This window comes from Chinchilla lanigera, unplaced genomic scaffold, assembly GCF_000276665.1.
Source record: "Chinchilla lanigera isolate Chin_1 unplaced genomic scaffold, ChiLan1.0 scaffold00010, whole genome shotgun sequence".
Classification (NCBI taxonomy): Eukaryota; Metazoa; Chordata; class Mammalia; order Rodentia; family Chinchillidae; genus Chinchilla; species Chinchilla lanigera.
The window spans coordinates 31,805,701-31,832,718 of NW_004955411.1; the positions used below are offsets into that span (position 1 = coordinate 31,805,701).

At 39.2% G+C, this 27,018-nt stretch overlaps 1 protein-coding gene across 2 annotated transcripts in view; it reads left to right on the plus strand.

Annotated features, from left to right (window-relative positions):
• Aim1 (absent in melanoma 1) overlaps window positions 1-27,018 on the plus strand; it is a 116,064-nt gene that overhangs the window by 23,747 nt on the left and 65,299 nt on the right. The window contains exon 1 of one of the 2 annotated variants that reach the window (XM_013510790.1): window positions 24,375-24,544. The exons of the other annotated variant lie outside the window; for it this stretch is intronic. Coding sequence (XP_013366244.1) covers window positions 24,542-24,544 — 3 coding nt within the window. The 5' untranslated portion in view covers window positions 24,375-24,541. Of the gene's footprint in view, window positions 1-24,374; window positions 24,545-27,018 lie in introns of those variants that run through there. 2 annotated transcript variants of the gene reach the window in all.

Genomic DNA, 27,018 nt, shown 5'->3' on the forward strand with positions numbered 1-27,018 from the left:
GGACATTTACACAGGGCGTGGTGGCACATGCCTATAATCTCAGCATTTATGGGGCTGAGGCAAGAGAATCGCCACATGTTTAAGCCCAGCCGGGACTACATAGGAAGACTCTGTCTCAAAAAACAAAATGGGACATTTGTAGGTAAGTAAGTAAGTAAATAGGGACATTTGCAATATTATTAAGAAAGACATTCCAGAAGAAAGAAATAGCAGGAAGGGGATAATGTTCCCAGCAAGGCTGAATGATCCCTGACACTGTCACTGGGACATTAAAAGCACAAACAAGAGAGAGGAAAGAGAAAACCAGGTAATGGATACAGCACCATAAATAAATAAGAAAGAGCAATAGGAAAAAAAGACACACACACTGTGGCAAGAATGTCACTTGCAACATTGTGTTAGTTATTGATCACTTGTTTTGCCGTTTCTTTCCTGGATTCCTTCTGTGCTCTAAATGCTGACTGTAAACTCTCAGGTTAAGAGTGAATTTTCTTTCTCTACCTTTTTCTTTTAACTTCTGTGAAATGTAAAATAATTTTCTAGATGTGCACTTTCTAAACACAGGTTGGTGTGTTGTCATCTCCTGCATCAACCATGAAATAGACTTACCCTAGCTACATTAAGAGATAAACATGTTTTTACTTATTCCTTGAGGAATTCAACACAAGAAGACTTGACATATGATAATAATCATATGTCTTTATAAGGCCAGCATTGCTTGCTTAGAAAGAGTGAAGAATGATTACATTTGCCAAACTAGACTATGACTCAGAAGCTAACTTGGAGGAGGATTGAAAAAGACAAAAGTGATGGTATCTTGCAATGTATCTGTGGTCATATTTTGAAAAACTATATATTCAGATATTGTTAATTGTGACTGTTACAACCTTGCCAGTGTTTTTAATGTAACCATCTTGTTGTTAAAATACCAGTATTTTACAAGCTACTATTATTATGTATAATGATTTGCAGAATTTTTAGAATTTTGTTTCTCCTTTTATGTTACATTTAAGAAAAGGGGAGCTGGGGATTTAGCTCAGGGGCACAGCACCTGCCTGGCAAGCGCAAGGTCGTGAGTTCAATTCCTGGTACCGGAAAAACAAACAAAAAAAAAAAAGAAAAGAAAAGGCTTCTTTTAATTGATGTTTTAAACTAAAAAATGTGGTTTTTTTTTTTTCTTGGTAATAGGGATTGAACCCAGGGCCTCTGCACTGAGCTACATCATCAGCCCTTTTGTATTTTTTATTTTGAGAGAGGGTCTCACTCTGTTATGTAAGTAGGACTTACACAATTCTCCTGCTTCAGCTTCCCTCAGTGCCAGGTTTCATAACTTTAAAACATTTAAACATAAAGTATTAACCCTCCATTTACATTCTTGTTTTCTTTTTGTCATTACGGTTGGGACAAACTTGAGTAGGTGTTTGGTTTTTTTGTTGGGGTGGGTTTTTTTTTTTGTCTTTTGAGACAAGGTCTCAATATGCAGTTCAGGCTGGCCTTGAACTCACTTTGTAGCCCAGGGTGGCCTCAAACTCACAACGATCCTCCTGCCTCAGCCTCCTGAGTGCTGGGATTACAGGCGTGCACCACCATGCTCGGCTTTGAGTAGGTTTTTAAAAAAAGAGAGTTCATTGTTCCTCTTTACTTAACAAATACTGTGTAACAAGTTATCTTTTAATTTAACTATGAACTAAGGTAAAAAGCTCTACCTAAAGATATGTTCTATTAGCTTTTAGGTTTTTCGAATAATTTTACAAAATCATTGTAAGTATTCCAAGTGCTAGTTCTTCCAGGAGAATTGGGGGCAGAGGCAAATAATTAGCTCTTCTGGTTGTTCTTTATGTATTTAAGGTACACAGGAAATATTTTACTCTAAGAAGTATTTCTGCTCTAAAGGAATTCAAAAACTGAATGAGAAAGTAGAAGAAAGACACATGAAAAAATGAAACTCTAACTAAACAGCAAATACGAAATTAATGTTATCTGTAATGAACACTTTGAGAGAAGGTTTTCAAAACACTTTGGTTGTCTGGGAGGCCCCTGGACTGGACTCTACCATGTGAATCATTTGGATTGGCAAAAGCCGGTGAGGTAACGTCCTAGGAGGGAAAAGCCCCGTGGGCAGAGATAGAGACAGGCAAGCGCACTGTATGTTTGGGGAAAGTAGAATGTGCCAATTGGGTCAGAGTGGACAGTTTGTGCAAGAACCCAAAGGCAAGATGCCCAGAAAGATGGAGACTGCTGTCCTACACAGGACTTTAAAAGTGTGGGCTTTATCCTTGAAGAGAGTGGATAGTTGCGGAAGGTGTTTGAAATATAGATGTCAGGATAAAATTTTTGATTTGGAAAAAAAACAAATGATTTTGCTTAGATGGGCTGGCAGAGGGAGACAAGAGGCAGACTGATGCCAGAGGTCCTGAGCTCATGGCCAGAGAGAGGTCAAAGACCTCACATTTTGAAGAGAGACACATTTACTCTTTTATAGAAATCAAAACATTGTCTGATGGTTTTCAGAGAGATCACCATTGATTTCTACTGGGAGCAAATGTTGGATGGTGAAATACAATAGAATAATAGGGAAAGGAGAAAAAGAAAGAAGGAAGGGAACAATTTATATATATATATATATATGTATATATATATATATATGGGTAGCTGGGATAACTGTACTGTTGATGTCTAATGGTTTATTCAAAGGAACAATTAGTGCTTAATTTTTTTGACCAATTTTGCATGCTTGTATCTGGTAATCTGAACAACTAATTTGAACGCAACAATATGCAACATAACAGCCATTGGCAAATTCTTACCATTTTGTCTAGTGAAGCTCTGTATCATTTCTAATTTTTTTTTTTTATTCTCTGTAATGGTTTGATCAATCTTGCATTCTTACATCTGGTAATCTGAGCAACTTTGTTGAAGATAAGAATGTAATATAACAACCACTGTTAATTCCTATCATTTTGTTTTGAATCTCTGTATCATTTTTATTGTTTTTGCTTTGTTTTGTTTTTGTCTATGTTGTTGTTTTGTTATTTTTTATTCTCTTTAAAATAAAAAAGAATAATAGGAAATGAGTACTCATGTAAGGTAGGGTCAAAAGTAATATATTTTCCACTTACCAGACTCCTGTTTTGTGACCTCCTAGTATTTTATATTTTATGGTGTTACTTGTCTGCTTTTCTCCATGAAGGATAGGGATAGGTAAGCACCACTAAACTCATATTTCAGTTAAAGCAAGTATATTTCCAAAATTAAGCCAATGGAGTATAATTATGTTAACTTTGTCTATATTGAGCACAGGGGAGTCTCTTTACCCCCAGGGAAGGGGAACATACTACTTTTCGCACAACTTTATCATATGTGTGGGAGGAGCAATATGGCAAAGGGGAGAAAGCTGTCAGACACTGGAAGCCTGGGTTTTGATCCTGTGATGTTTCTCCCCCTGAATGTTTGTAGGACCTGGGGCGTCTCACTCATCCTTCTTGGACAGCATCACTTAAGGAAAATAAGTTCGTAAACTCCAAGGTTCTTTGCACCTGTCCTTTTCTACAGTTACACAAGTCAGCTCTAACACCAGAAGTACATTTAATGCAGTGGGTTTCTGCACACACTTTGAGTCAGAGTCTGGTTGAATTTCCTGGAGGCTATGACAGTAAGGAATGACACAGCAATGGTCTTATCTGTGATTAATTCATGGGAAACTCGAGGTGGAGTTTTTCTTCTTTTTTTAACGTTGATTGTGTGTCAAGTTTATTAGGTTGTTCAGTAAATCTCCCTTCCCCCATGAATCACCCTTAAATATAGGTTAGCTTGCAGATGTCATTAAACGAATGATATTCTTTTTGTAATTTTTAGGGAGTGGTTTCTGGGGCTTTGTGAATTTTTCAGGAACAGTCAACAAAGCACAGGAAATGCGGCCAGTTTCCTAGCACGTTTGAAAAGGCTGAAAGTATGGTAAGTTGGTTAAAAGCATAGATTCTGGAGTCCCATCTGCTGTGGTTCAAATTGTGTGACTTGGAGCTAGTTACTAAACCTTTCTGTGCTTCAGTTTCCTCGTCTGCCTCAGGTCATTGTGAGGGTTGCGTTTATTACTTGTAAAGTACTTTGAATACTCCCTACCATAAGCATTTGGTAAAGTGTTCTTTTTATTGGACAAGGCAAGGGAAAAGATACCTATTTAAGAAGGCCCTCTGGAGTGGAGAGCTGTAGGCATAATTATGTTGGACCCAACATTTCTTGGTCAACATGAGTTCAGCTGTTTTGTTAATTCTTTTAGTTGGTCTTACTGTAAATCAGAGTTTGTAAGAGAAACGTTTTAATACAGGACACATAATTTATAGGATTATTTTATAATAGTCACCCTAAGAGTTGAGTACAAAGACTGCAGGAAATATGTCCACCCACTAAAGACCCAAAGAATCCATCTAAGCTCCTGGATCCCATAGCAATGTCCTGCATGAGTCCAGCTAAAGACCTAGAGCCCATGACAGTGCCCCCCATGAGTCCAACTGAAGACCTAGAGCCCATGACAGTGCCCCCCATGAGTCCAACTGAAGGCCTAGAGCCCATGATAGTGTTCCATGCAAGTCTGTTTCACGGATATGTGCCAAAAAGGCCCTAAGGTCAGTGGTGGAAGCCAGAAAGTCTGTGCCAGCGGGATGAAAGATCTGCACTGGAACCAGGAAGTGACGCTCAAAGTAAGGATCAGAGCTCCCCCACCCACAAAAAGTACCACAGTCATCCTCAGTGACAACAAGGTCCTGAGCTCCTCGGAAGGTGAGAACGGCTGAGTTCATAGCAGGAAAGCCAGCATGGCAAGTTTCTCTGGGAAAGTCAACAGGACCACTTCTTTCTCTCCAGTTCTCCTTTTTATACTGTTGGCCACAATCCTCAGGTGGGCCTTCCACACCTAGCACCACTGATTTAGTTCAGCTGGGTGTTACAAATTGACCACCAGTTGTCAATCCACCACAAAATCCAAAGCCACAAAAATGACATTGTTTTAATTATTGTTTCATCCTATTTATGTTTTACTAAAGATGAAAATACTTTGTCAGTCTAGGGTACGTACTTGTAAGGAGGAATGTTCCACGTTAAACTGAAGCGGAAGAAGGGAGGCAGACAGGAAAGAAGGAAGTGGACATTGTCTGCTTTGTGGTTTTAGTAGACAGTGAATATTCATGGAAAGGGTGTCTCCTGGGGAAAGTTGTGCTGTAATTCTAGGAGTAAAATGTCAAGGTCAACTGAGGCTTCCCAAGACTAGTCCTTTCCAAGCTCCTTCATTTCTGAGAACAAATTGAGGTTGATCTTTACTCATAGTTAATGGTTACCTCGGGTTATCTCAAATTTCGAAGTGTGATTGAAAACTGCAGCTAGTGTTTAAATTTTTTAAGAATTACAGTGAAAGACACATTGCTATTAAACCCCTTCAAAATATTCTTTATGTTTCATACTTATCCCATCATTCTTGGCAATGTCTTCTACTGTTAATAAAATTTTTAAAAGTAAACATTAACTGTATTCTAAAATCACCCTTTGTAAGTTTCACTTACTATTATTATCTTGGGGGGGAACCAGGAATTGATCTCCGTACCTTGTGCATACTAGGTAGGTGTTGTGCTGCTGAACTATATCCTCGGCCCAAAGTTTCACTTAGTTAAGCTTTAAGAAACCCCTAGCAAAGCATCTTTCTCTCAGTCATCTCTGGTGAGCTAAACCATGACCAAATAGGCAAAAAATAAGTGGAGCTGTGTGAACAGTGGGTCCTCTTGTGGTTCTAGCCTTCCTTCAGTCTTGCCCTGTGGGATACAATGTTCTGCCCAGGTACTCCCATAGTCTCTCTGCCTTAGGCTGAGAAGGAACCATTTTTATGGGGTTCATCAGAAGTGGTGTGAAGGTTTTCTTGTCTGAAGGATCTCAAACCATGAAAAAGACTTTTCATCCTCCCAGGAGGCTGCAGTCATTTGGAAGAGATGTGCCTGAGAACCATTTCCTTCCCTGCAGGGCAGGAGACAACTGAGCAGAAGGCTCCTGACCTTATTCAGAGGAGGAGGGCATAGCTGCTGGTCTCTCCGGCACTGAGTAGGACATCAGCCAGAGTGCCAGAGTGTGCCTCTGAGCTGGGATGCAGCCATCCACTGGGTGAGATCAGCTGTGGGGGCACATCACCCTCACCACTGCTCCTGTGGGTTTAGAAGATTGCAAGATAATCCTTCCTCTGTTGCCTTGTTAGTTTAGATGTACACATCATGTAAAAGCTCCCCCGTAATGAGGGTGCACAAAACTTAAACACAAAATAATGTGTGTGTGTGTGTGGGCTTTTCTTTTGTGTTAAGATTACATCTCTCTTATCTCTCCTTCTAGACCTTAATTCCATTTATGTTTGTAGTCAAATAAAGCAGTTAAACTGTGGTTTAGACTGAGACTGATGACAACTACAATCTGAAAACTGATGCGTATGCTGTTATAAAATATTGTGCTGAAAGTAACTGCCATGTAGGTTAATGCCTGCAGGTTTGGGTTGTGCCTCTGATGCATCAACTAAGGACAGTGTGATCTTTGGCACAGCACAAATCAGCGGAAAGTCAAATGTATTTTCGACCCAAAACGTACCATTTTGTAGAGCACATATAAATCTATATACCTTCTACTTACAATATTGACTATAATGATATAGAAGAAATGTTTGCCCCTCCCCAACTTCATATTAAAATTTACCCCATAATGTGATGGTGTTAGAAAGTGGGGGCTTTGGGAGGTGATGAGGGTGGAATATGAGGATGCGGTCCTCGTGAATGTGATTACTGTGCTTATAGAAAAAGACTCCAGAGAGCTAGTTGGTGTCTTCCACCACATGACGACACAATGAGGCTTTCACCAGGCACCAAATCTGCCAGAACCTCGATCTTGGACTTCCCAGCCTCCGGAAGTGTGAGAAAGAAATTTCAGTTATTTGTAAGCCACTCAGTCTGTGACAATCTGATATAGCAGGCTGCATGAACTGAGTTACATAACTTTACATTAAACGTGTTGTGGCTAAGGAGGCCATGGCTTTCCCAGCTCACTGCTAAGGGAGCCTCATTCTAATCATTATGTGCCTCTGTCTAAACATGCACATGTGACAAGAGAAACCTTGCCTGGATAATGGGTGATGCTCTGACAAGCTTTAATATTAAGAGCATGTACTTTACTAAAACTTTATTTTCAGAATTAAGCATGCACCTCCAAGGTGTTTTATGCATATTCTATGATTGCATGTTCATGCTGTCCTTATTTTCAGAAAGAAGGAACCAGCCTGGCAGTAGCTCTAAAATGTGCAGATTTTACCGTGTTCTTTATGGACCTCTTCCTCTCACAGTCTGTAATTGCTTCTTTTATCATCTGTGTATTTCTCACATCCAGGTCACCTCATCAAGTTAGGTCCCTAACTCAGTACCTACACTAACACTTGGAGGCTTAGCTGAAACATCGTGCAGAAAATTCCATTTTAGTATTGTTATACATGTGTACAGTGACATTTTATAACCCCTGTGACTTAGTTCAGGTTGCTTTGACAAAAAAAATCATAAACTGGGAAGCTTATAATAGAAATTTATTTCTTCTAGTTATGGAGTCTGAAAGTCTGAGATCAGAATGTCAACCTGGTTGAGTGCTAGTGAGGGTCTCTTCAGGGTTGTAGGCTGCTGACTTCTTGGATTTCCACCTGGCAGAGAGCAGAGAGGTGAAGTAAACATTCTGTGACTCTTACAAGGGTACTAATCCTATTAATGTGGGGTCCACCTATGTGACCTAATATGTCCCAAAGGCCTGATCCTGTTACCATCACATTTCAGAACAGAATTTCAACTTACTGTTTTGTTTTTGGAGAGGAGAACAGGGCCTTGCTGTATAGTTCAAGCTGGCCTAGAACTCGCTATGTATCCTAGGCTGGCCTTAAACTTGCAGTGATCCTCCTACCTCAGCCTGCAGAGTGCTGGGATTGCAGGCATGTGCCACCATGCCTGGCATCAATATATTTTAGAGAAACAAAAACATTCCATCCATAACACCTGCTCATTATTTTGTACTGTACTGATTTAGAGAAGTTGTATAGAACATTAATAGCAGGTCATTTTTTCACTGTTCAAGAAATTTTAATTAAAGCAAGCATTTAATTAATTAATCCATTAATTTAATTAATCCAAGCATTTAATTTAATTCAAGCATTAATCCATTTCCTTGTTCCTTTGTCAGCTTTGTTACTTAAAACAGAACTAAAATTGTAAGCTATTCCACAATAAAAAATCATAAAATTAAAAGCATAAATGCTTTAAATTTGGTGAAAATTCTTTTCCTGTTTATAAACATTACTTTGTTTTTATAGCTTACTATTATTGTACTTCTTTGTTGCTTTTAAATCAAGTAATCTAGAATTAGCATTGTTTGCTGCATCTGACATTTGTTCATTTCATAAGGTGCAGTTTCTTTTTCTTTTTTAAAAATGTAATATATATTTTGCAGTGGTTTTTTCCATAATATTTGAAGTTTTTTTGTTTAGATTTTTTTTTTCCATGAGGCGCAAGTTTCTTTTTGTGGTGTTCAACTTTTTGAAAAAAATAAAAATAAAACAGTTTCAAAACAGACTAATTAATAGAATAATAATAATTAATGCATTGTGTATTATTATCTTCATAGTAGTTACTCAGTATACAAGATATAGGTGTAAAATCTTGTCCAAACAATATTAGCAATGATCTTAGAGAAACTAGCTGTGTAACTATCTTAACTATCTTGTGTGTGTAGTTATGTATTTTTTTCCTTTTCCCTTCCTTCCTTTCCCCTTTTCACCATCACAGTTTCTGTTTTCTTTTGAACAGTTTCTTCCCAATTCAGAATAGCTGTTGTACATTTTGGCTTTTACTTGCTCAGTTTCTCACACTAGTGAGATGTTTACATAATACAATGTTTACACATGTGGATCTGATTTATTTCACTTATGAGTATGGTCTTGAGTTGCAACCATTTACCTTTAAAAGTCTCCAGTTTATCCTCTTTATGGCTGAGTAGTACTCCATTATAAAAAAAAAACCCATATCTTTTTTATCCATTCCTCAGTTGATGGGCATTTGGCTTTTTCCAAGATCTGGTTCGTGCTGCTATAAACATAGGTGTATATATAGCACTGTGGTATGATGTTTTTAATTCTTTGGGAAGATACTCAGAAAGGGAATAGTTGGGTCAAACAGGACCTCTATTCCTAGCTTTTTGAGGAGTCTCCACACTGATTTCCAGTCTACACTCCCAACCACAGTGGAGAGGTGTTCCTTTTTCCCCCACAGACTGACCAGCATTTGTTATTGGTTGATTTCTTGATGATAACCATTCTTTGTGGGGTGAGATGGAAGCTCATTGTTGTTTTAATTTACATCTCTCAAATGACCAATGATGTTGGACATTTTTTTCATGTATTTATTTGCCATTTGTATTTCTTCATCTGAGAAGTGTATATTGATCTCAGATGCCCATTTTTGGATTGGTTGTTTGAAAGTGGGTGGAGGTCTGATTTTTTTCAATTATTTTTATGTTCTAGATATAAGTTCTTTGTCTGAGGGGCAACTTGCTATAATTTTTTTCCCACTCTGTGGGTTGTCTTTTCACTCTGGTGATTTCTTTTGTTGTGCAAAACCTTTTTAATAAGGTGAGATCCCATTTGTTGATTCATCGTAGTATTTCCCATGTGGTCAGGGTTTTGTTCATGAAGTTCCTGCCTATACCTATGTCTTCAAGATTTCTACCTATTTTCTCTTACAGTAAATTTAGTGTTTCTGCTGTAATATTTAAATGTTTGGTCCATTTTGATTTTAGTTTAGTACATGGTGATAGACATGGGTTAAGATTTAGTCTTTAGCATGTGAAAAGCCAGTTTTCCCAACACCATTTATTACAGACAGTATCTTTCTTCCAGTAAACATGTTTGGCTCCTTTGTCAAAGATAAGGTGGCTGAGTGTGTTTGTAGTTGTGTCTACATCTTCTATTCTGTTCCATTGATCCTCAGGTCTTTTTCCTTGCCAGTGCAATGCTGATTTTATCACAGTAGCTTTGTAGTATAATTTCAAGTCAGGGATTGTGATGCCTCCTGCCTTTCCTTTGTTGCCCAGGATTGCTTTTGCTATTCTAGGTCTCTTCTGGTTCTAGATAAATTTTAGGAATGTTTTCTCTAGATCTGTGAGGTATACTAATGGTATTTTAATTGGGATTGCATTGATTCTGTACAACAATTTTGGGAATATGGCCATTTTCGCAATGTTAGTTCTTCCTATCCATGAGCAAGGAATATCTTTCCATTTTCTGAAATCCTCTTCAATCTCTTTTTTTCAGAGTACTATAATTTTCACTGTATAGATCTTTTACTTCCTTTGTTAGATTGATTCTTCAGTATTTCATTTTTTTCTATGCTATTGTGAAAGGTGTGGTTTTCCTAATTTTTGTCTCAGTGTTTATTGTTTGTGTACAGGAATGCTATTGGTTTTTAAGTGTTGACTTTGTATCCAGCTATACTACTGAATTTGGTTATTAAATCTATAAGCCTTTTGGTGGAGTTTTTTGGGTCTTTTATGTAGAGTATCATGTCATCTATGAATAATAATAATTTTAATTCTTCCTTTCCTATTCTTACTCCTTTTATTTCTTTCTCTTGTCTAATGCTCTGGCTACTGTTTCCAGAACTATATTGAATAGGAGTGGTGACAGTGGACATCCTTGTCTTGTTCCTGATTTTAAAGTGAAACCTTTCAGTTTTTGTCCATTTAGTATGATGTTGGCTGTTGGTTTGTCATAGATGGCTTTTATCAGAGTGAGTTAAAGACCATCTATTCCTATTTTCTGTAGAGTTTTTATCATGAATGAGTGTTGGACTTTATCGAAAGCTTTTTCAGCATCTATTAAGATGATCATGTGATTTTTGTCTTTGACTTTGTTGAGATGGTATATTACATTAATAGATTTGCATATATTGAACCATCCCTGCATTCCTGGGATGAATCCCACTTGGTCATGATGTATAATCTTCTGGATGATTTTCTGCATTCTGTTTGCTAGTATTTCATTGAGAATTTTTGCATCTATGTTCATTAGGGAGATTGACCTGCAGTTCTTTTTTTTGGTTGGGTCTTTCTCTGGTTTTGGTATTAGGGTAGTACTTGCCTCTAGGAATGAGCTAGGGAGAATTCTTTCCCTTTCGATTTCATTGAAGTTTTTTAGAAGAATTATTATTGAATCTCACTAAATTTCTTGTAGAATTCCACTGTGAATCCATCAGGACCTCGGTTTTTCTTTGTTGCTAAGTTTTTACTTACATTTTCAGTTTTGTAGGCTGATGTTCAGTTATTTGGGATTTTTATATCTTCTTGATTCAGCTTTGGTACTTCATGTGTATCTAGAAATCTGTCCATTTCCTCTGTGTTTTCCATCCTATGAGAGTAAAGATTTTTAAAGTAGGTATTGATGATCTTCTCAATTTCTACAGGATCTGTAGTGATTTCATTCCTTACTACATGAATTTCAGTTTTTTCTTTCCTTTGTTAAGGCTGGCTAGGGGTTTATGCATTTTATTTCTTCTTTCAAAGAACCATGTCTTTGATTCATTAATTCTTTGTATTGCTTTCTTAGTCTCCATTGCATTAATTTCTGCTCTGATCTTTATAATTTCTGGCCTTCTTTGGGCTTTGGGCTTGACTTGCTTTTCTTTTTCTAGAAGCTTGCGGTGCAGCATAAGGTTGTTTATTTGTGCTTGTTCTTTTTCCTGATGTGAGAAGTCACTGCTATAAGTTACCCTCTGAGGATTGCTTTCATTGCATCCCACAGGTTTCAGTAAGTTGTATTTGAATTTCTGTTTAATTGTAAATATTGTTTGATTTCATCTCAGACCCATTGGTTGTTCAGGAGGGTGTTATTTAATTTTCATGTGTTTTGGGGTTTTTGCAGTTTGTTTTGTCAATAGTTTCCAATTTCATTGCACTATGGTCCAATAGTATATATGAAATAATTTCAATTCCTTTGCATTTACCTAAGCATATTCTGAGACTTTTTTTTTTTTTTTTAGGTACCAGGAATTCAACTCAGAACCTTGCATTTGCCAGGCAGGCACTTGTGTCACTGAGCTACATCCCCAGCCCATCCCCTAAGCATGTTCTATGGGCTAGCATATGCTCTATTTTAGAGAACATCCCATGTGCAGCTGAGGAGAGTGTGTATTCTGATGTTGTTGGGTGGAACACTGTGTAAAGGTCTATCAAGTCCATTTGTTCACAAGTTTGTTTTAGTTCTGTTATTTCTTGGCTGATTTTTTTGTCTAGTTGATCTATCTCTTTGCGACATTGGGGTGTTAAAGTCCCCTGTTATGATTGTGTTACTGCTTATTTCATTTTTCATGTGTGTTAAAATTTGGGTGCTCCAGTATTTGGTACATAGATGTTTATGATAGTTATCTCTTCCTTTTGAAGTTTTCCCCTAACAAGTCTGTAATGACCTTCTTTACCTCTTTTGATTGTTCTTGGTTTGAAGTTAAATTGTCTGCAAACAATAGCTACACCTGCTTTTTTCTGGGTTCCTGTTCCATAGAGTATCATTTTCTGTCCTTTGATTTTCAGTCTGTGAATTTCCTTTTGAGTTAAATGTGTTTTTTTGCATATAGCATATTGTTGGATTTTGTTTCTTGATCCACTCTGCCAGTCTGCTTCTTTTGATTAGTGAGTTCAGATGATTTACATAATAGTTATAACTGGTATGTATTGGCTTATCTTTGTCATGTTATTTTCCTGTTGTTAGTTCCTCCTTTTTCTCTCTGTTTAGTTCCTTGCTCTGCTTGGTAGTTCCTTTTTATTATTATTTTTATTTCTTTCTACAATATATTTCAGTACTATATGGATGGCTTGGCACTGATGAATTTCTTCAGTTGTTCTTTGTCGTGGAAATATTTTATTTCTCCATTAATTTTGAAGGATAGTTTTGCAGGGTACATCAGTCTGGGTTGGAAGTTATTTTCTTTCAGGACCTCAAATGCTTCACTCCAAGCTCTTCTTAATTTGATCATTTGTGTTGAAAATCTGCCATGATACTGATGGACTTTCCTTTATAGATGATCTGTGTTTTCTCTAACAGCTTTTAATATTCTGTTCTTTTGCTGAATTTCTGGGATCCTGATTATTATATGTCTGAGTGTAGATTTATTTTGGTTGTGGCTAATTGGTGTTCTATATGCCTCACTTACCTGTATGCCGGATTCTTTTTCCATGCTTGGGAAATTTTCTATTACTTCTGCTAATAGTCTTTTTGTGTCATTTTTGTTGACTCCTGCTGTTTGGCTGACGCCTATTAGTCTTACATTGTTTTTCTTTGTACCATCTTGCAATTGTTGAATTGTTATTTCCTGGTTCCTTGTTATTTTTAAGGGATCTTTCCTTTCACAATCTTTAGCTACAAGTCTGTCTTAAAGGTCTGTATGTGTATCTTCAGCTTTATTAAAGTCATTTTGCCTGCTTTCAGTGTAATTTTTAATTTCCTGGATATTTCTTTGAATATGTTTCATGCATTGTAATTCTTTCCTATATTGTTCATTCAGAGTTTCCATCATTTTTCTATGCTTCTTTATTTTTTATCTATGTCCTCTTTAGATGTCCTCCATTATGGTTGTCATTTTTTTTTTTTTTTACCTGAGAGATTATTTCTGATCCGATGTCTTCTATAGCCTGATAGAGTTGTTTCTTTACCTGCTATCATTTCAGAAATTACAGGTGTGTGACTTCCAAGCTCTTCTATGTTGATGCCACCTGGACTTATTCTGGGTGGGGTGGAGGTCTGAGATTGCCTTTTGCTCCTTTGTTTTGTCACTTTTGAAGATCCCAAATATCCCCAGGGCTCAGCATGTCTCCCTCAACTGTGTGGGAAGGTGGGAGACAGCTCACTGAGGCTCCTGAAGCTTCCTGTGGCTCAGTGTGGCTCCTTCAAAAAAGTTTTTAATTTTGATGAAATCTAATTTATTTATTCTGGTGGATTGTGCTTTAAGTGTCATAAGAAGCCAAATCTGTATTTTCCCATTTTACAGCTTTAACTCTTACTTTTAGATCCACTTAGAGTTAATTTGTACATTTGAGGTAAGATAGGAGTCATCAAGCTTTTTTGTTAGAAATGCAGTCTTTTTTCTCAATGGCATGATGCCAAGGAGGACATAATTTCAGGACTAATTTCCAGAACTTAAACATGTATTTATAAGCTCCAGTATGAGTGGTTCTGATCAGGCACAGTATGGAGGCAGAGGGCAAGGCTGACCTGTGACATTTTGTGTTAAAAGGAACTTGCCTGCTGTGGTTGAGGGGAAAGTTTAGCTTACTGTCACTCTGACAAACTGAATTTACAAAGAGAACAATTAGCCTTACCAGCCATAGAATTAAGTCATGACAGGTGAGATAATATACACTTGGCAGGCCCTTTAAAAAGTCCCTATATGTCTGCAATACTCCATGCTGGTCTTAATGGTGACCCAGGACTCAACTCTTCCTTTGCCTAAGTTCCTTTGCACTTCCTCTTTGTGAGAGAGCAAGAGGCAGAGGCCTAGCTGACTTATACCCAGAGACCCCCCTGCATTCTCTCATAGACATTCTTCTTCTGCAGCTCCTTTGCCACCTCCAGGTCCTACCTCACACTTCTCCACCCTACTCTGTGCCCTTCTTTTTTTTTTTTTTTTTTTTGGTTTTTCTCTGGTACCAGGAACCGAACTCACTCTGTGCCCTTCATGGATCATATCAACCAGCTCTCTCTAGTTGGTTGTCTGGCTTTCTGTTGGTGTCAGAGAGGAGCTCTGGCAGGAGATCAGAGAGAGGGAGGGACATAAGGCCAGGATATTCTCTTGAATTCTTCCCTTTGGGGCACTGCAGACTGGCTGTGTCCCTCTCAGCCCCTGTTAGTGTCCTCAGCACAGCCCTCTGCATCCCTGTGCTGGCAACTGCTCCCTCCTTGCCCTTCAGGCCTTTCATTAGTCTTGGATTGGGACACTGCTCTCAGGGGTTCCCTATGCCTGGTGCACACATTTGCCCCTTTATTATAGTCTCATCACATTTTTCCACTTCCGTACTTTCTTCCTTGCAGGACTTGACCATGCACCTTCACCCCCACCAGGCAGGTATATGCTGAAGAAGGCAGCTTTAAACCCTTTTGAACAAGTGACATGGTAAATTGTGTAAAATGCATTGATTTATTCTATACATATTTCTAAAATACCTGCTCTGTATTGGTCTTAGTTACTTTCCTCTCATTGCTGAGACAAAATACCTAACAGCCAAAATTTAAGAGGGAAAGATTTATTTAGCTCACAGTTACTGGAGGTTTCAGTCCATACTCGGCTGGCTCCAAGGCAGAGTGGCACATGGTAGAGGAGCAACAGTTCATGGTGGCAGAAGACAGCAAAAGCAACAAGAGCAAAAAGGGAGGATCACAAGAGAAGATTCTTTCTATCCTTTATATTGTATGTAGGCTACTCACCCTGGGGTGGGTATAGCAGTCACACCGAAAATCCCAGCATTGGACCATGAATCAATCACAAACTGTAAAAATCTGCCTTCATGACTGCATGAGGCTTTGAGGGGACATCTGGACACAAACCATAACAGTATTTGAAATCACCATCATGAACCAGCTCTATCTGATGTCAGAATTTAGGTTAAAGAATACATAAAATCCCTGTGCTGTGCTTGGGGGCTTCCATTTGAAGAGAAGATGAGTGTTAACAAAGATGCACATTATACTGTGAGTGAGAGACAGACGCCAAGGAGAAGACACAGCACAGCTAGGAGAGGGGGCTGAGATTAGGCACGTTCTATTATAGGTGGGACACTTGGTCATAGAAGGCCTCTGAAGAGACTTGGTGTAGATGAAGAATGACCATATGAATATTGGGGAGGGCGTCTAGAAGAAAGCAGCATGTGCAAAGACCCTTGGTATGACAAAGGAATAGAAGGAGCCTCCTGGCATGACAGAGGAGAGGCAAAGAGACCAGAGGCTGGAGGGAGTGAAGAAGGCAGAGAGGAGGAGGACTTGAGACAGAGAGGTAGGTAGAGGCCAGATCACAAAGCTAAGGGTCACTGTAAGGACTTTCAGTTTCATTCTCAGCATAATGGGAGCCATTGGAGGATTTTAAGCAGGAGAGACAGAAGAGTTGATTTATGATTTTGAAAAGGTCACCCTGGCTGCTATGTATAAAACAGACCCAGAGGTTAAGGGTTAAAGCAGGAAGGAGATAGTGCTAAAACAATAGCCCAGGTATTGCAGGCCAGCCATCTTGGCCACCTTCTAACCTCAGACAGAACATTATTGTCACCAGGGAGGTAGGGCCTCTCGGTGGCACTTGGCCTTGCCTCTTCCTGTATGGCCTCAGACCAGACCCCCAGCCTGAGGGAAGCTGAGTGACTAATCTGTGAAATGAATGTGACATGGTATCACTGGTGTGGAAGTATATTGACAGAGGCCCTTAGAAGATGGCTGGATGCTCCCAAGAAACAGAAGTTAAAATGGTGGTGAGGGTGAGGCGGAGGAGTTGGAGGAGGGGGCAGAGGAAGAGGGAGAAGAGGAGGAGGACATGGATAAGGAGGAGGAAGACGAGGACACAGTGACGAGGAGACTGGTAAGAGAAAGGTAGACAGAGTTTTGAGAAAAGGCACAAGGGACCACAGAGAGCAGGGTGGTAGGAGCTGGTGATAGAGAAGAGTGGTTAAGAGCATATGATCTGGAGTCCAGTAGCCCTGGTTTGAATCGGGGCACGAGTTATTAATTCTGTGCCATTGGACAGGTTATTTGCCTTTGCTGGACTTGTTCCTTCACTTGTAGAATGGAACAGTAATATGTAACTTTTCAGATTCAGTGAACCTATGTATATAAAGTGCTTAGCAGAATGCATGGGGTACAGTTAACTTGTGCAGTTCATTCAGTTCACGGTTCATAATTATAATCAGCTATCTAGTGTCCCATCGTAAGACTCCCAGCCATATGAGGGCACCTGTCCTTTAACATGTAAATGAAAAGATGTCCCCCCATTCCATGGGCGAGGCAAAGTCCTGCCCCAATTCCTTACTTCTGGCTCTAATTCCTGTCTGAGGACCACTCTCTCCCACCTCTCTTCCCATGCTTCCTTGTGCCACAAGTTACCTTAAGCCTATCCGTATCTTAGTTTTCCCAGAGCGCCACTATTTCAATGTATTTATATACATACAGTAAACTTTCACTGAGGGTTTGGCACAGCAGATAAACAATTGAAAATTACATTGGCTGGTGAGGCATGGTTGCGCACAGCTGTAATTGCAGCACATGGGAGGCTGAGGCAGGAGGATTGAAGCAAGTTCAAGGCCAGCCTTCACCACAAAACAAGATTCTGTCTCAAAAAAGAAATTACATTGGTTATTACTGTTAATAAAATTTCCTCAGTCATGCTTTATGATAGGAATTTCTGATTTTTTTTTCTTTCAATTCTAACCTCTCACAATTTCTAGAGACTATTCTTTGATTCTTCATTCTTTTTTTTTTTTTTTTTTTTCTTGAAGCTCTCTACTTCTACTTGGGCCCTGTTTTAAAATATATAAATACATTAAAAATTTCTCTGCTAGGACAAGGACCATCTTATTCTAGGTTTCTTTCCACTAAAATGCATAAAATTTTGAAACTGTTTTCTTCTTTTACCATTATCAGTTTTTTAGGTATGGATGTTTTAAGTGTGGGGAAGCCATATACACTTACGAGTTATGTTACTTACTCTAACCCCTACAAAAGTGGGCACAAAATTACTTTGTTGAAAAGGTTAAAATTCCTTTGTGTGAGTAAATAAGTAGCCTGAGATATCACTGGAGAAAAAACTAGTATTCATTGCATAGACCTAAGACTCCCTGCATAAGTTCCTGCTTCAAGGAAGCAGGGAGACTGTGGTATAAACATCAGGCTGGAGAGAGCAAGAGATCTCTTCTGTTCTCTTCTGCAGCAGGAGACCTCTTCTGTCCTCTTCCTATACCAAGAAGGCAGCCAGGAGATCAAAACACAGGCTACCTTTGTTAGTGCACAAATGCACTTGCTTCTCCTAGTTCCTTCATTGACCACCAAATTAGTCTCAACTGAGCTCTTTGGGAACCTGGTGTCTCAGCCTCCACAGTGTGCTATGGCATCTCCCTGAATAGACTTTGTCTGTCTCCACTTAGCTCACAGCTCTTCCCTTTGCCTGGGATGCTGACCCACCCTTCCACCTACCAAAACTACTCACATCCTACCTTGTGCCTCCACCTTCCCAAAGCCAGCTCTGACTGCTCGCCTCCTTTCCATTCCAAAAACTCTTAGTTGATGTGATTAATGCAGATGCATGCTGCCTTATTTTTGTCACTGCTCAGGAGTCTTATGTTATGATCTCTGGTAGGTTAAAGTTCTTTAAATGCATAAATTAATCCTTATATTTAAAAATATCTGATGTAGTGTGTGCAGATATTTCTCATTTAAGGACCTACCTGTTAAACGACTCTTTGGATTTACAACTGAGGTATATTGTTTGACCTTACGACCTTGGTCTTACAACCAGTCTTTTTTTTTTGTACAGTTCTGTACATCTTGTTTATAGAGCCTCAGTGTCTCTTTTTGTACAGTATGCCTTGTTTACACAGTATTATAATTCTTGCTGATTGCACTATACAGTATAGTACTGTAATTTTATCATTATATATTACAGTATTGCATGTTAGAGTTATGAAAATAAAAGCAAAGTCATCAAGTTGCAGTGTCCTTTGACCATTTCTTTGTTCTGAATATTGTAGTGTACATACTACATATAGTTCTTCACTTAGCAACCAATTAGGTTAACCATCTAGTTTCAGAACAGGGCTTGATAGTTAAATGAGGAATATCTGTACCATTTTGTGCCTAGTGCATGAAAACTGGACAAGACAATATCTACAGAATATTGAATTAGTTTTCTATCCTGCATAACCAATTACCTTAGTGTAGCAGCTGAACACAACACCCAGTTATTATCTCAGTTTGTACAGATCAGGGGAGTGGACAAGGCTTAGCTGGATCTTCTCTCAGGCTGCCACAAGGCTACAATCTAGGTGTCAGCTGAGATGTGGCATCCTGTTCCAGGCTTTCATGACTCTTGACAAAATCCTTTCCCTGGCATCTGGCATAGCCTGCTTCTTTTAGGCCAGTGGGAGAGAGCCCTTGACGCTCCTCCCCATTCTTACTTCTAGACACTCTATCATGGGCTTGCTTGACTAGGCCAAGCCCACCCAAGAGCATCTCTTTTTCTGAGTAACTCCAAGTCATCTCATTAAGGAATAATGCCATCTGCAAAAATCTCTTCACATTTGCTGAGTAATGTAACCTAATCATGGGAGTGACATTCATCCTATTCACGGATCCTGCCACATTCAAAAGAAGGATCACATAAAGCAAGTCCACCAAGGAGTCATCTTAAAATTCTTCCCATGATAGATATTTTCTGGGATGGTCTTAATAAAATGTTGATTTGATTGTACCACAAGACCCTGTTTGCTTCCAAATAGAAGGAAAAACATCAAATTAATTATTTTCAATGTAAATGTCTTCAATATATGAAAGAAGATATACTTCTGTTATGTTTTTGTAGACTAAAAGTGAAAATAATTATTTTGAATCCTTTTAGTTTGATTGTAGTTTATGGTCAGTTTCAGTTCATTTTATTTAATCTGGCAACAGTAAGAAAATTATTCACTGTAAGCAACAGGGTTGAGTTTGTTAATTAATAGCTGAAGAAATAGAGATGAGAAAACTGTTTTAAAAGTACATAGGTGGTGGAATGTTTTGAGGATTATGAGTGCCAGGAATGGTAGTGTGTACCTGTATTCCAGCTACTTAGGAGGCCAAAGTGAGAGAATCATTTGATCCTATGAGGCTGAGACCAGCAACAGACAAGACCCTGTCTTAAGAAAAAAAAGGAGAGGAGGAGGGAGAGAAGAAGAAAATGGAAGAGAGAGAGAAGAAGGAAGGAGGAAGAAGAGGAGAGGAAGAAAGAGGAGGAGAACAACTCTAAGATGATTTTGTCATCTTTGGAAAAAACTCTCCTACCTCCAGCAGGGAACAGAAAGCCAACCTTACAGGAGTCTTTGGTTTAGTAAAGGAGCCTACATTACAGCAGTCATTTCCGATTCAGAATTCTACCCTGTATATACACCTATATGTATATATGTGTACCGTATTCCCAAGGTTGGGATGATGTAATGCCTGAATCCATAGTTCACCTGGCAGACGTGTAGGTGGTTTCCCCTATAAAGGTGTATGTTTTTTAGGGAGCAGCCATTGCAACAGAACCATCTTTACATCAGGCTTGCCTGGTGAACTAAAAGATTACTATAGAATTAAGGACAGAAAAAAATCTCGTGTTTCAGTCTGTGAGGGAATGTTTCACGGGAAAGACTAAGAAAGAAGAACTAGTTGAAACTCAGTGTAATAGATTGAGATTAAAGCAGAGGCTGGTAAGTTAAAGATCATTTGGGGAGGAAATTTTAAAAGTTTAAATACTGAAATTTTATTTGTTTTGGTTTTTTTTGTCTTTTTTTGAAACAGGGTCTCGCTCTGCTGTTCAGGCTGGCCTTGAGCTCACTTTGTAGCCCAGGCTGGTCTCGAACTCATAACAATACTCCTACCTGAGCCTCCAAGTTCTGGGATGACATGCATGAACTACCATGCCCTGCTAAATACTGAAATTTTATACTAGGGCTGCATGGGGCCCTGTGAACAGATGCTCTACAGTTGTTTGTATGCACATTTTGTGACTCGGAGCTGAAATATGCTGTGTGACTCTTTTCTCACGTGATGTGGAAGGGCAGGGCTAACGTATGTGGGAGGAAAGTCAGCCACCAAAAATTTTGCTCTCCTTTGCACCTAGGCCTACTTCTGTGTGCTGAAATCTAGTCTTAGTCCAGTGCAGAAATACAGAGTTGCAGCAAGAGTGAGGCTGTGCAGAAGGTTCCTAAGCTAGAACTGACCCCTGGAGAATTTGGCTGAGAGGACAGGAAGCAGGCAGTGTGGTGAAATCGCCTTCCTCTCCCCACTCTGTGAAAAGGTGTGTTGGTAATGATGAACATGGTGTTTTCCATTTGTATTTGTTTTAATATGCACGGATAAAATAGCACAGTGACTTGACTAAGGCTGGAAAGTAGTAAGACTGGCCTGCCTACCTCTCATCTCCATATGGCGCCCGTGGTGTTACTTTAAGGAGGTCTCCTGTTATGAGATTTCATTGGTTGGCTTTTTTAAAAAAGTACAGGCTTGCTATTTTTATTTCATTCATTATGATAATCACAAAGAGTGTCCCTTTTTTCACACACTTTATTTAAACAAAATGATGAAATACCAGTTGATCATGTCAGAGTAGTTATTACTTATGCTTATTAGCGAACTCCTCACTACAAAGGTTGGCTCACTGAGCCACCTGGGCAGAGGCTTCTAGCACAGGACCAGCTCCTAATCAAAAACTATCAGATGCTGATGGCAGCTGAAGTCAGTAAATGTGTCTTTTGTTTTTTACAGGGAATAAATAGTACTTATTGCCTTGTAATAGATTTAATAATGCCATTTTCAGATGATCACACATATTTTTCCTGTCAAATTATGATCTAGTAAGTGACTGATTTAGGGTTCATATTAAGTATAGTTGCATAGATTTTTTTTGTTGTTTTTATTTTTTTGAGACAGGGTCTCATTATGTAGTCCAGGCTGGCCTTGAACTTAATATGTAGCCCATGCTGGTTTCAAACTCATGGCAGTCCTCCAGTCTTAGCCTCCTGAGTGCTGAGCAATAAAGGGCTTTGAGAGTGAAACCCACCTGGTTTGTGGACATTCCCTCTTGGAAATGTTAACTCCCCGCTAATTTCAAGATGACCCACACCAGGCGCTTGACCCTAGGATAGAGCTTCCAGTGTTCTCCAGGCCTGGACTCCACATCGTGAGTTCCTTTGGATTCATCTCTCTCTTCCAGGCCTGCCTTCCTGCAATCTTTTCTTCTGTTTGCACAGTTGGCGGTCACTCCAGCCCCTTAGCACTTCACATCTGAACCCCTGACGCAGGACCCCATCCAGTGGGTCCCACCAGAGGCAGCCATGCTTTACTTCTTCAATATTGCTACACATTACGTCACTTTCGAAACCTGTGCAAATTTCATATTTCCCATGACATCACATCCAGACTTCTTGACTTGCCTTTCAAAGCTTTCCCAAAATGAGAATAATCTTACTTATTTACTTAACCTTCCAAATACTTATTCTACTGGCTTTTGTTACGCCCCATAACTCCAGTGAGGCCCCTGGGTTCCTGGTCACTAGGTTGCCCTTGTCTGGACTACCTTCCCTCAACCCGTGCCTTGTTAAATCTGTGCTTCAAGGCTCATCCTATGTCTGTCCTCTGGTCTCTGGCAGCACACCCTCACTGATCTTCTCCCCTTTGAACTCTTAAAGCATTACAAATATCTCTACTGCGTGCTTTAGCTCTTAATTATATGCCTGCCTGCACACTGGTGATCGTTTTATAGGCAAGTCTGTAAGTCTCTAGATGTCAAAAAAACCCCTTATATTCTCTGTCCTTCACACAGTGAGTACAAGAGTACAATGTAGGCAGTCTGTCAAAGGTACTGATTGTTTCATGTGTTTTCTTTCCCAGTAGGGTCAGGAAAAAAAATTTTTTTTTGAGACAGGGTCTCACTATATAGTTCAGGGTGGCCTTGAATTCACTATGTAGCCAAGGCTGGCCTCAAATTCCCAGAAATCCTCCTGTGTCAGCCTCCTGAATGCTGGGATTACAGGCATGCGCCACCATGCCCAACAAGAGAAGAATTCTTATTTTCACATTGTGTGGTTCAGTACTATATAGTGATAGTATCAAAAATGATTGCCACAGAATTATCAGTCACTTTAATATCAGATTACAAGGGTAGTATCTGTTAGCCACGAAAGAAAAAAAGAAAAGAAAAGAGAAAAAAAGCCCAGAGCTAGGGTACATATGTTTTAAGTATTAATTCAAATGACATCATCTCAACAAAGCCCTACTTTCTTTGTATGGCCCATCCATAAATGGCAGTTACTAGTGTATGCTCGTAACATCCTATACATACCTCTAAATAACCATATCCCCACATACTGTCTTCATAAATCTGTCTCCATTCCTTCCCCTTTACCCCAAACTATGAGTTCCATGATGTCAGGGATTGACAGAGTTAATAACCAATAAATTCTTATTGAGTGAAGAAATGAAGTGTATCACATGCTACAACATGGATGAGTCTTGAGAACACTGTGCTAAGTGAAACAAGCCAGTCACAGAAAAGTGCTTTATGATTCCATGTGTATAAGGTATCTACATTAGTCAAACTCAAGGAGACAGGAAGTAGAGTGGTGGTTGCCAGGGGCTGGGGACAGAGGAGGATAGGTAATTATTTAATGGGTGTAGAGTCTCTGCTGTACAAGATGAAAAAGTTCTTGCGATCTTTGCACAACAAAGTGAGTATAGTTAATACTATAGCACTATAGACTGAAAAATAGTTAAGGTGGTACGTTTTCTATTTTGTGCTTTCTCTCATAATAATCAAGAATAGCATCACACACACATCTCACCATCATCAGGACATGCTTATCCACTGACAAGAGTCAATAGATGCTTCATTAATGTTTCTGTTGTTGGTGGTCATGATGAAACAAGACAGCATTTTCTTCTGATTTAGATCACCTAAAAATAATGACACGTGATTAAGAGGTCCATCACTGTTCGTTTGAACTCCAACAAAAGAATAGTTTCAAATGCTGAAAATTTCTAAGACATACAAACTAGAAAATAGTGTTATAGTGTATAATTATTAAATTTGATTTATTGCCAAATATAGCTGTCAATCATTTGGGTATTAATGAGGTAGATATAATTTTACTTTTTCTATTATGTTATATACATTTTTAAATGTTAAATGGTGTGTGGTATGTAGTTTATACCTTTTTAAAGGAAAAAAGTATGTAAATAAAAACTGAAATTAAAATGGAACAAAAACTTAGCATAGAGGCAGCTGACCTTGTTTATCAGAGAAAGAAAATCAAAGCCAGTATATGTTTTTAACTCTGCCTACTTCCTATCCACCTATAATCAGGTTTTTTCTGTAATTTAATATATACGCAGTACAACCTTCCCCAACTACTTAATACTTCCTCTGTTGTCTTTTCAGCAACTTTAGTGTCACGCCCAAAAAGGGCGCACCTCTTTAACCCTTTCAACTCTTGAATCAAACACACCCTTATTAATTGTGCATTTCACATGAACAATCAGTATCTGTCCTTCTCTTTGGCTGGGGAGCGAGCAGCTCTTCCGGAGGTGAGCTGAGAGAGTTAAACACGGTGGACTGGCAGGAGGAGGTGAACGCCAGGCTGTTTTGAGAAGTAAGAAGATCGATACCAGTAATGTGGGCAGAGTTGCATTTTCCCTCCTCTATTCTCTTGGCATACATATAGAAAGCAAAAAGGAAGCAACAACATGGTAAGAGATGAACTGAAGTTTTGTTATCTCCTCATTGCCTAAGACCTTGTTTTGAACTTATATAGTAACATTAATATTAATAATATCAATTAGCTTTACAGTGTACTTACTGTCTTGATCTGGCAAATTCTTTAGTCTTAAAAATCATAAACAGTTTTGTAGAGAAGAAATAGAGTGGGAGGCTGAGTACCTTCGGAGACTTTGTCTTGACGTGGAAATGAAAATGTGCAGGATGTGACCTGTGCTCCAGGTTCTTTAAACTAGGCGATCATTAGCAAGCTGCTCTTGCCAAGCGCATTTGAGTTTATTCCATTAGCCATGTCTATTTCGTAGAACCTGTTGTCGAGTGTCCTACAAAGAACTTAGTAATCCTTTTCCCCTCAGTTAAAAAACAGCTTCTTTCTCTATGCCCTTTCTAAATGTTAGAGGCAAACTGATATTCAGCCCCTTGGGGAGAAAACCTAGTGGGAAACATTGTTTTGAGAGAAAAGGTTGATTTTTATTTTCCTCAGTGGTAGGAGAATTTAGCACTCTGTTAAACATTCTTTTAAAATACAGCTTATCGTTCAAATGTGTTCTACAGTGGGTGTTGGCTGCCTGGTACTCTCGCTGTCCTACCCCATAACAAGTTATTATGTGTTACACATACTTTCCCCAAATGAGACTTATTAGGACAAAGAAATTTATGGGACAAACTTGGCTTCTTATAACCCTGTCATTCAAGAAATGCTGGAGATTAAAATATATTAAGAGAAGAAAAAAAGCAATCTTACACACTTTGCCTCATCAATTTGATCATAGAGGCTTAAATACAAAACTCCAAGTAAGTGTTGAGCATTATTGCCTTGATTTTCTCTATTAAAACTTATTAATACTTAACACTTTCCCTATCATTTGCTATTTCAGACACAGTGCCTTAATAACTACACTGACAAAGGGCTTTACCATTAAGGCGTGAGGTCTTACTCTTCCCTTAGATGTCTTAGCAGAATTCATATCTTGTGTTTTCTTGCGGGGAGAGGTTTGGAATGATTTGTCAAATTGAAGTGAAAAACCTAGGTTTAAGAGCATCATGACCTTGAACCTTCAAAAGTATTTTAACAACTGAAATTTTTGATATTCTGGTTAACCATCTTATTAGTGCCTTATTGTAAATATCTAAAAATGTACTGAGCAGATCCATTTAACTATAGCCTAAGAATGTTGGTAGTAGGCAAGCTTGGGGTGGGTAAGTTGGAGAGGGCTGCTGGAGGAGGTATATTGACCAGGCTGATCGTTCCAAAGGTGGTTTTTCCTTTAAGTTTCTCTGTGATCTGAGATAAAGGTACATGGAAAGGTACCTGGTGTCAGTACTTAGGCGACAGGTACTAGCAGGGTAGTGGCTAGTGAGAACAACATTTGAATTTTAAATGGAAATGTTGAAATGGGCAGAGCCTGATGTCTGTGTCTCTAGGCAGAATCAGGACTGGAGCAGTGCAAGAAAGCCTGGGCATGCAGACTTGCCCGCCTCAAGCCCGTACAGGAGTGGGTTTTGTAAAATGCAACCCAAGCGCACAAGCTGAGACAGAGAGAGGTGCCCTCTGAGCTCACGCTGCCTGCCAGGAGTAGAGCTGTGAGAGGTGATGAAATGTTTCACTTTTCAAAACTGAAGAAGCAGCAGATTTCTCACACTCTCCCCAGTCCCAACAAACACATAGTCCCAACCTGTGCCACTTCTGTCCCATCCTACCTGCTCCAAGACAGTCTAATGGAGGGAGTGGAGAATCAAAAATAATTCCAATGAAGGGGCAAGTAGGTCAGTCTTCCTAAGGTAGAAAGGAAGTGAGTGGAAGGGGCAGTAGCTCTAGGGAATAGAAAAAGTTTTAGATGTTGAATGAAAAGCCTTATGTAGAAACTTTTTTTAAAGACAGGGTCTTGCTACATAGCCCAGGCTATGAACTCACTCTGTATTCCAGGCTGGCCTCAAACTCACAGCAATCCTCCTGCCTTGTGTGTGACCATGCCGGGCCTTCAGAGGGAAACTTTTATAAGCCCCAGTCAGATCAAGTGTGAGTTTCCCCCAGCTTGGCAGTTCCAGTGCAGTTCTTTTGGCTCTGCTGGAGGTACGCCTCATGGCCTAGGGTTCCAGTCCATACACCTGCTCGTCCTCTTCCTGCCCTCCTTTCTTCCACACCGGCTTTGCCTCCCAGCTCTTTCTATGTTTGATGTTTAGGTTTAAGTGCACATGCACACGTGTGTGTACACATGACAGAGGGAAGGAGAGAGTGTGTGTGTCAAATGCAGCCAAAAGGAATAGAACAGCAAATGGAAGCAGAGAATGGCATGGATGTTATTATGCATATTTGAGTCCCACTCAATAGGACTCAAAGTATATACAACCTTGTACTAATCACTTTCCATACTGGTTTTCTCAGATGATAATTACCCAGTGCCCCTCCCACACACATGGTAGGTTCTTAAGAAATATTAGTTGA